The following is a 10,032-nucleotide window of genomic DNA, read 5'->3' on the forward strand; positions in this document are numbered from 1 at the left end:
AGGAAGGCCATGGAATTCATCTGCAAACGACAACAAGCTGTGGAAAATGAACTACTCCCTCTTCTTTACCACCTCACCTCCCATTTGAGCTCCAACAGCATGCATGTATCTAGTGGTGTACAGAACAGTCATGGTCTATTTGTCCAGATTTTTGATGATCCCAGTTTGAACTGGAAAGAGGTTTTCCACAACAAGCATGCAGGTAATGCTCCCGTGTGTTAATATTCTCGATGGAACTTACACTTGGCAACTTACAATGTTACCCCCAAGACATGGCTGAATTATCATTAATACAGAGTGCATAAGCTGGAGTACCGCAACAAATAGAGCAATTTGTCGGCAATGCCGTTCAATTCTTTAGCTGAGCAATTTGATGCTAAAATTTGTAATCGTAATATCCCTTTCGCGTTTGATCAGCCTTTCGGCTGTAGTCCACAAGTCATTGTTATTTTTGTTACTTTTGCTCTGCACATTCACTGGATATTCAGCTGTACATTAATTTGTCGTGCTGATTCTAACGGTCTTATATTTCTTTACAGAGGGAGTATATATTAAATGCTCGTCATCGACCGTCTTCGTCATCTGGCAGTGACGATGCAAGTTGTGATTCTGGAAACAATGTGCCCATACAACTTTGGAATTCTCATGTTTCAGTGAATTTGATTGTATAGCTGTGTAAACTAGTTTTATGGTACCGTTTCAATTCTGACAATTTTGGACACCAGCATCCGCCCTGCTGCAATTCACCATGAAATGTTCAATGAGAACTTCTAAAATTAAGCGTTCTCCTCCTACACCGCTGTCAACAGAGCACTAACAGCAATAGCTGTTGATACGAACAAGTGCTCATATGCCCAAATGATTTTATACATTTCTCATTGTTTCAGCGAGTCTTTGTTGATACCACTTTGATTTCTTGTAATTTCCAATAAGTTATGATGTACTTACTTCCCCATCACAGGCTCAATACCCAAGAGAGAGCGTTGAAATTCAAGGTGGTTTATACAAACACAAGTCACAAAGTGATCCGACAAATCTAACCAGACGCTTCAGCACACAAACATGATAGACAAAACATTCATCCGAATAAACTGAAGCCTCACGAATGCATAGGCATATCAACAACAACAAACACCAACAAACGATAAACCCCACAAATGACATAACACCCAAAAGAGCCACTTCATTGTGGATATGAACCCCAGGAATGACATAACACCCAAAAGAGCCACTTCATTCATTGTAGCAAGTCTACTAAAGTCGCAAACATCACTGCCATATCACACCAACACCAACTTGCAAGTGAGGATGCTACGTTAAACATAGAATTGGAAACAGGATATTGAGCAAAAGCTGGCATGACTTTTAAGTTCGTAGAAGTTGCACGTCACAACTACTGACCGTGCCAGGGTTTTGACCAGATAGTGGTATCTACTATCAGCTACGGACATGGAATCACAACCATCCTTGAAAACCGACGAGTAGTGATCAACTTTGAAGACAAATCTGCACAGGGTACTCTCTACCGTTCTAATGCTGCTTCTTATCCTTGGACGGACCCTTGGGAATCTTGGACAGGCACTTCTCATCGAAGATGGCGTAGTACTTCTTCAGCTCGACCATGGCCTTCTCTCCAAAAGCATCGATCTTGTCCTCATACTTCTCGTACAGAACAGGCACGGTGTAAAGCACCATGAAGACTGCAAACAAGAAGGCATGATCAGCGAAACAATGCTAGGCAAGCTTATTGCACATATGTAAGTAACAAACAGACTGTAGCAAGAAACCACATTTACCTATGTAGAACAAGGTCAGGAAATTGCAGCAGCTGCCAAGAAAAGAGAGGATCCACAGGCCTGCAACCACCTGAGAACAAAGAGACGACACAATAAGCGACTGATCACATAGACAGGGTTTAAGCAGTGAAGGTTAAAGGAAACTAAATCACGCAACCAATCAACGTACAATCAGGAATTTCTTCAGGTCACGGCCTTGACCAATCGCCCTCAGGCTAGCAAAGCCCCTGTTGATCTCGTATCGCAGCGAGCGGGCAACATTGACAGCCAGGTCCTCGGGGATCTTCACCTCTGGAATGTTGGGAGGGCACCTGAAAACAATTGCAGGCAGTTGTTTACAACCACAAACTAGACCCATTGCTAAAACTGTTAGGATCATTGTGATCACACAGCGTTGTTCCAACTAGGCATTGCCATCTATAACTGATATGGGTGCAAGTAACAAGGGAAATTTGATGAAGCTCACTTGTTGACGAAGGCAGAGGCGTTGGACCAGAGGAAGAGGATGCCCAGGGTGAGGATGAAGCCGTGGCAGAGGAGGGTGAGGAGATGGTACTCCAGGACCTCAAACAGCAGCCAGATGGCGGTGGCGCCCGCGAGCACCCCGCCAGAGATCTTCTTGTTCCTCCACAGGAAGAGGTCGGCAGCTGCAAATATAACAACACATAAGCACAGCACATCAGAAGCCCAGACCAACAAGCAATCTATCTACTCCCAGAAAACGAACAAAGCATCTCAGGGTTTAAGCTAGTACTAGGATGCAGCACTAGTTTCGGCTGCTGCTTCCTCTTCAAAGCAGCAGAATCGCACAATCACTTCAATCACAAATAGTACCAATCTGATGCATGCTACCCTATTCACACCCTGCGGACGGGCAATGCCGCGGAACCTGGGCTCCGAAAATCGCAGATCGGGACGCTTCCTACAGACACTAGTAATCAGCGAGGCCTATCTCCGACGAACACGAAATTTTCCACAGAGACAAGAACAACCGCAGATTTGCCTCCCTCAGACTAGCCCCGCGGGAGCGCGAAACCCCGATGCGGCGGCCGGATCTACGAAACCGCGGGCGCGGCGTAAGCGAAGCGCGGGGAGCACGCGAGCGGGGGGAGGGAGGGGACTCACGCTTGCCGCCGCCGAGGACGGAGTGGACGGGCTTCTCGCGGCCGAAGAGGCGGTAGATCTTGGCCTTGACGGACGACGACGACCCGAGCTTCCCCTCGTCGTCCGACGACGACGAGGAGGAGGACCCCCCGTGGAACTTCTCCGTGATCTTGTCCATCACCGACTCCTCCTTGTGCTCCGCCATGGATGCTTCGCTCGCTCGCTCGCCCGCCCGCCGCTCCCTCTCCCCCTCTCTCTCTCTCCCCAACCCGACGCTTCCGTTCGGCAACGCCTTTTCTGCCTGCCTGCCTGCCGTCGCCGCTGGAATAATCTCAATCCCTCTCCCCTTTCCTTTCCCGTGCTTCGGGGCCGCGTGTTTTGTGCCCCGCGCGGCGCGCCCCCGGCCGTCCATCTCGCCGCGGACGGCTCCGCGAGATCGCCCGCGCGTGGGCCTGGCCCCGGGCGCCGGGGCGTGGGGCCTGCCGGGCAGTCGGCGCGGGGAGAGTCGGGGTGTGTGCACGGGGCGAGTGCTTCTGGGCAGCAACGGCCGCGACAGGGATGGAGGGGGAGTCATTCCTGGCGTGGGGCCCACGCAGGTGGGGGCCGGGGCGATAATAATGAATGGGGCGGACGGGTGGAGATCGCGAGGAGGGGTGGGAGGCGGAAGCTGTGTGCGGGCGACGCGTGGCGGGGCCCTGGCATCCGTCGGCGGGGACGGGGTCGCGGCTCGTGTAGGCCGGAAGCTTCTGGATGGAAGCCGCCGGCTCGGTTCGGTCCCGTCTTTTTGATGGGCCGGACTGTACAGTTGCCGCAACCGAAAGCCTTTGAAATTTTGTCCGGAGAAATCCTTTTGCGAGCTTTCCGGGCAGTTCATGTTCAGAGTCGTGAGTAGCATGTCAAGATTGCGGATATCCAATTCGATGCTCAGGCTCATCTGCTTCCGTTCAGAAAAAAATACTAAAAAATTAAAAAATTCTAATTTTTTTGTGTGATAGATAATTTGCCGCGTGAGGTCCGCTCCAAATTTCAACTTATTTGCACATCTGAGTAGCTCTCGGCAAAAAAGACAAATCGGGTCAAAACAGTGCGTGAACAATAAACATTTTTACAGACCCCGATTTTGTCTTTTTTGCCGAGAGCTGCTCAGATGCTCAAATGAGTTGAAATTTGGAGCGCTCCTCACGCATCAAATTATCTACCACCAAAAAATTTGGATTTTTTTTTTGAAATTTTCTAGTATTTATTTTGATATTTTTCTGAGCACGAGTGCAGATGAGCTCGGGAGCCGAAACTCCGCGTCCGTTAAGATTGTTCTTTTTAACATAGTATAGACGCAAGCCCTCATAATATGCGCATATACTCTCACCTCTATGAACGCACATACGCAGCCCCTATCTCTATGAGCACGAGGAAATTGCACAAACCACCTACTTTTGATGCTACTGTTGCACAAAACACCCACTTTACAGGTTTGTTGCACAAAACACCATATATTGGTGTAATTCGTTGCAACTAGGTCTAATCCACCATTTAGGTGTCTTGACACTTTTATCAAAAAAAATAGGTGTGTTGACATGATTCCTAACAAGTGGGTCCAGTTTGTAAGTGCACCGGTGGCAAAAAAGAAAAACCGACCACATCAGCAGCAAACTGCAATTGTCCATATCTCACAACCCTTTGCTCCAATTGAGCTGAATTTTCCCTAGAATATTAGCGAGTGCATTTATGATTTATTGGATTATTTTTGCATAAAACACCTCGCGCAGAGGCGGCGGTGGGCGTCCCTTTGCTGGCAAAGTGGTCGTCGGTGATGGAGCCTTAGCCAGCTCTCCTACGCCGTCGGGTAAGCGTGTCTCGCCCCCCCCCCCCCCCCCCACTCCCCTCGCCACCTCCCTCCCCACCCCAAGGTCTACTCGTCTCCTCCTACCTATGCATGTTCGTTAGGTATTCTTCTCCCACATGAAACCCTATATTTTTAGGCGGAAATTTTGCCGTCGATGGATGTATATTTTGTCATGAATTTCTTTTTTGCGAGCTTTCCGGGCAGTTCATGTTCAGAGTTTGTGAGTAGCACGTCAGGATCGTTTGTTTCTAAGCATCGTGATTTCGTGCTTTGGCATGGTAAATTGCTCTGGAGGTATCCATACTAATACTAATTACTAATTACCCCCTTCGTTTCTAATATAAGTATGTTTAGAGATTTCAATATGAACTACATACGAAGTAAAATGAGTGAGTCTACACTTTAAAATATGTCTATATACATCCATATATGATAGTCCATTTGAAATCTCTAAAAATTATTTGTATTTAGGAACGAAGGGAGTACTTTACTAATAATTAAAAAAAACAAGGTGTGTTTCATCGATTTTTTCATCCATTCACTGTCGAAATTTATTTTTTATCAAATGTGGTACTAAATTTTTATGCGTCCCTCTAGCAATCACAGAATTTCGTGCTCGGCCCGCACACAATGTGGCCCAGCGAAGCTAGCCCACTTATTTTCCTCCCCATGTAGCTTCAAAAAGCGTATTTATCGCCCTGTGTGACAGATAGTTGGAGTTCACACAGGGCACCGAAGACTGGGCCGGCCCTTTTTTTTTTCGTCCAACTTTATTTTTATTTTTACCTTATTTTGTAATTCAGAATTTTCAAAAACAATAATCAGAATTTGATTTTTTGTCAAATTTTGAAAAATGTTCGAATCACAATATTGTCTCCCCCTTTTCAAAAATGTTTGGAAAATTAATTTATTTTCTCGTTCTGATTTTTTCAAATTCAGAAATATTCCAGAATTTCTTATGATTTTAAAAACAGGTATTTTTAAAAAATATTCTAATTTTGAAATATATTTTTGTTTTAGTAAAATATTCACAGATTCATAATAATGTCCGCGTTTAAAAACACATTTTATAAAACTGTTCTGAATATTCAAAACATGTACCGTTTTCAAAAGTCGGTCACAAATTTAAAAAATGTTTGCTTTTTGATAAAAGGTTCATGTCTTAAAAAATGTTTGCTTTTTGATAAAAGGTTCATGTCCTAAAATGGATGGAATATTAAAAACATTGTTCGTAATTTAAAAAAATATTCATGTTTCCAAGAATATGGGCAGTTTATATTTTTTTTTTAAAGATCAAAGAATGTTTTAAATCCGACGTTGCCCTATGTTCGCGCCGGTCATTGGTTAGCAATAGGCGTTTGTTTCCGTGGCTAGCTACACGTGGTCGACTCTTTAAGGTCATGTGTTTGATCGATCAACACGTCATTTTTTTGGATTATTACTAGTACCTTGCAAACACAGGTTATTTCAGTGTCTGCCAACGGGCTGGCCCAAACGCGAACTGTTGTGTGTCGCAGCGCTATTTGATGCAACTAGCTAGTAGCTTCCACACACCTGCCCTATGAAAAGAAAAGAAATATACGTATAGATTTTTGTTCCGCCCATTCCACACGTAGCTCCCCAATTTTCTCGGTTATCCCCCGAGAGGACCAAACTGGACCTATCACGTATTTCTTCTTCTGTCGGACGGACAAGCAACACAAAATGGCGCGAGGGGGTTGAACCCTCAGCTAGCTTGCAATTATGATAGGAACAGTCCCATCTTGAAACTTTATACTGAATTACATCAGTTTTTATATGTCCCTAAGTTGTCTGGAAATAAGGAGGTTGTGTGAGAATAAGGAAGTTGTCTCGAGAATTATGAGGAGAATGAGGGACTCCACAAATTATTGCCGGAGGTAACTTGCACGTGCCAATAAAAGAAAATATGTTGGTTGGCTATAATGGATAAAAAATGTGGGCACGTGCTAATAAAAGAGAATATGTTGGTTTTGCTCTAATTAATAAAATTTATGGGCACATGAGAGCGCAGCAATAGTTGAAGAGAATAAACCCTAATAATGAAGGGACATTCATGCCTGATTATGTGTTGATTACGCTAATGAAACATAATTTATGCTCTGCAATTAGTAATCCATCCGGTAACGTCGTCGTAGGAGAAAGCGGTCGAAGCAACCGTGCCTTGAAGGTCGCCGCGCAACAACCAAATGAGGGCGCAACCACAACTCCTAGACGGAGGTGGACCCGGAGGGGGGGAGGTACCAGTTGTATGGTCGCCGCCACGCCGACCAACCCCACCACTATCAAGATCTCGCGGGCAAACATGACCCATGAGAAGACCGCAGCTCCTCGCTCCGTCGCCCACCGCCGCGGAGACCGTTTTTGATGAACACATCAATTATCTCTCCCGGTGTTTGTTGCAAAAAAATATCTCCCCGTTGAAACGCACGGGCATATGTGCTAGTACATACAAAACAATGAGAGGGGGGCATGTGGGGATAAAGGTCAATGATGAAATTGGACCATATTTCAAGACATATAAAGGGCTTAGGCAGGGAGATGCAATGTCCCCTCTCTTATATGACTTAGCTACTGATGACTTGGCTATACTTGTGAATAATGCACTTGAACATGATTTGGTTAAGGGGGTCCTGGGTGATGAAAATAACAAAGGGGTTAACATGCTGCAATATACATATGCTACAATTTTCCTAATTCAAGATGATATTGAAAGTGTAAAAAACCTTAAGTTTATCCTGGGAACCTTTGAACAAATGTCAAGACTCAAAATCAATTTTCATAAAAGTGAACTGATGCTCTTTGGGAAAGCTAAGGAGAAGCAAGATATTTACCAAGAAATCCTTACTTGTAAAATGGGGGTGATGTCTTTAAAATATTTAGGGATGCCAGTATCTGACTCCAGAATTAGAAACACTCACTCGAAGTGTGTGACTGAAAAAATTGAAAAAAGATGTAGCCGTTGGCAAGGGAAATTGTTGGGCTCTATTGCGGGAAGAATCACTTTGGTTCAGGCTTGCCTGATAGATATACCCCTCTTTATGATGTCTTTTTATCCTATGCCTAAAGGGGTGATCAAGAGAGCTGATTTTTTCAGAGCTAGGTTGGTATGGCAAGAAAATGATAACATAAAAAAGTATCATCTAGTGAACTGGAAAACCTGCTGCCTACCCAAAGAGGTAGGGGGCTTGGGGATTTTAAACCTGGAATTAATGAATATTTCCTTATTAGCTAAATGGTTTTGGAGAATGGAAACATAAGAAGGGCTACGGCAAGAAACAAACATAGGAAATATGGAGGAAATGGTTGTCTCTCTAGGGCCACAAAAAAACCTGGGGACTCCCAGTTTTGGTCCAGTTTAATGGATGTCAAAGAGGTTTTTTACAGATTTGCTAAAAAAAGCTGGGAGATGGAAATAATACTAGGTTCTGGGAAGATGATAAAACACTAAAAGAAGCTTATCCCAGACTATATGATTTGTGATTTGACCACAACATAATAGTAGCAGAAGCCATTCAGAAAGGATGGCATGGGTTTAAGTTCAGAAGAACATTATATGGGGATACTTTGGGGCTATGGAATCGTCTTAAGAGCAGATGTGAGGAAATTGAAATGGGAGAAGGGAAATATGAGATAATCTGGACCCTTACTACTGAGAAATAAATTTCTGTCAAATCGTTATACAGACGGTTGGTGGCTGTTGATCTCAACTTCAAACAAAAATAATTATGGAAAATTAATGTCCCAGCTAAAATTAAGGTCTTCCTGTGGCTAGTCAACAGGATGAGCATACTTACTAGAGACTCCCTCCTAAGGAAAGGATGGAAAGGAGAAAAGAACTGTGTATTCTGTGTAAAAAGATGAGTCAGCGGATCACTTATTCTTTACATGTTCGGCTGCATCTTTGATGTGGGGCTTGGTTAAATGCTCATTTGGGTTGAAAAAACTCTCACATCAATTCAGGAATGCTTGGGGTGGTTAGATAATTTTCAGAAAAATGATAACAAACTGGTCCTAGTGAGGATTTCTGCCTTATTTTGGGCTCTGTGGAAATGCGGGAATGGGATAATCTTTGATAATAAGTAACTTAATGATCCTATGACTTTGATCAAACTAATGGGCCATTGGATGATGGATTGGTCAATTTTGCAGATAAAGGAGCAGCAAAAAAGGTGTTGGAGCTGGGAGCAAAACTGCTAGAGCGAGTAGCAAATGAGGTCTATGCAACTTCCCCGGGGTGGAAAATTGACGTGGCGCGACTGGAAGGATGAGCAAAAGTCCTCCCCGTGATGTAGCTGATAGTCTTCATTTCGTGTTCTGCTTTCTAGTGGTTTATCTTTTGAAGTTTGATGTCTGGGCTTATGGTCACGCCCTAATGTTCTTAGGTTTGATGAATGTATGATAAAGACTATGATGTGGGTAGCTATTCGTCGACTCGCTTGGCTCTGAACATTCCCCATCGTGGATGTGGCAGAGCTAGGGAAGGGAGGTCTTGTCTGTCGCTCTCTTTAGTTCTATAGTTTTTGGATGCGATTTTCTTCAATGAAAATCGGAAGGGGAGAGCCCTTCTTTATCAAAAATTAATACATACATACAAAACGCACTGACATGCACAAATGTTTGTCAGATAGTCGTCTCAGAAGAAAGGGAGAGGCATGCACAAAGTCTCTCTCTAAAGTCTATTTTTCAAAAAGAAATACTCTCTCACATGCTCATAACTTCTAAACCAAAATTTCATTTCTGAAACTTTTTCTACATATTTGAATTCAGGGTAGTAAGTTCCTTAAAACAAGACCGATGTTAGATGCATTTTGACTAGTTTGAACTTATTGTTTCAACAATATTACAATTTTAGTTATTTAAAAAAGATTTCACTAAATAATTTCATTCATTTTTTTAAAGTTTATTCCACTAAATGATAAAATCACTCATTTCTTGAAAATACAAATTTCGCTAGTTTCATAAATATTACACTGTTCCACTCTTTCAAAAAATATATCTCCATTTTCCCACTATTTCGACTATTTCAAAAGAGTCATTTTAATTATTTTGCTCGTATTAAAAAAGTTTCACTCATTTCAAAATAATAATTACACTTTTTGATTTCACTCATTTCAAAAAAGTGGATTTCACTCATTTAAAAAAATATATAGATTGTTTACGTGGTTCTTTTGAAAGAATCAAATTCACTCTTTCATTCCTTTAGGAAATATGAAAACCGATAGAGATGACACAAACCTAGCATCAAAGTGTAAAACCAATGTTCACTCA

At 43.2% G+C, this 10,032-nt stretch overlaps 1 protein-coding gene across 1 annotated transcript; it reads right to left on the reverse strand.

Annotated features, from left to right (window-relative positions):
• Nucleotides 1–1,208: 1,208 nt before the first annotated feature.
• LOC109751071 (reticulon-like protein B1) lies at nucleotides 1,209–3,253 on the reverse strand. The gene is made up of 5 exons (XM_020309976.4): nucleotides 2,922–3,253; nucleotides 2,263–2,443; nucleotides 1,966–2,107; nucleotides 1,797–1,866; nucleotides 1,209–1,700 (listed from the first exon to the last, which is right to left on the reverse strand). The coding sequence occupies exons 1-5, from the start codon at nucleotides 3,103–3,105 to the stop codon at nucleotides 1,531–1,533; spliced, it is 747 nt and encodes a 248-aa protein (XP_020165565.1). The 5' UTR covers nucleotides 3,106–3,253; the 3' UTR covers nucleotides 1,209–1,530.
• Nucleotides 3,254–10,032: the final 6,779 nt, after the last annotated feature.

This window comes from Aegilops tauschii, chromosome 1 (genome assembly GCF_002575655.3).
Source record: "Aegilops tauschii subsp. strangulata cultivar AL8/78 chromosome 1, Aet v6.0, whole genome shotgun sequence".
NCBI classification, from domain to species: Eukaryota; Viridiplantae; Streptophyta; class Magnoliopsida; order Poales; family Poaceae; genus Aegilops; species Aegilops tauschii.

Coding starts and splice junctions, on each gene's coding strand:
- LOC109751071 (XM_020309976.4), bottom strand. CDS start 3,105: ATGGCGGAGCACAAGGAGGAGTCGGTGATGGACAAGATCACGGAGAAG. Junction 2,444..2,921: donor CGTCCTCGGCGGCGGCAAGC/GTGAGTCCCCTC, acceptor TTATATTTGCAG/CTGCCGACCTCTTCCTGTGG. Junction 1,867..1,965: donor ACCTGAAGAAATTCCTGATT/GTACGTTGATTG, acceptor CTTTGTTCTCAG/GTGGTTGCAGGCCTGTGGAT.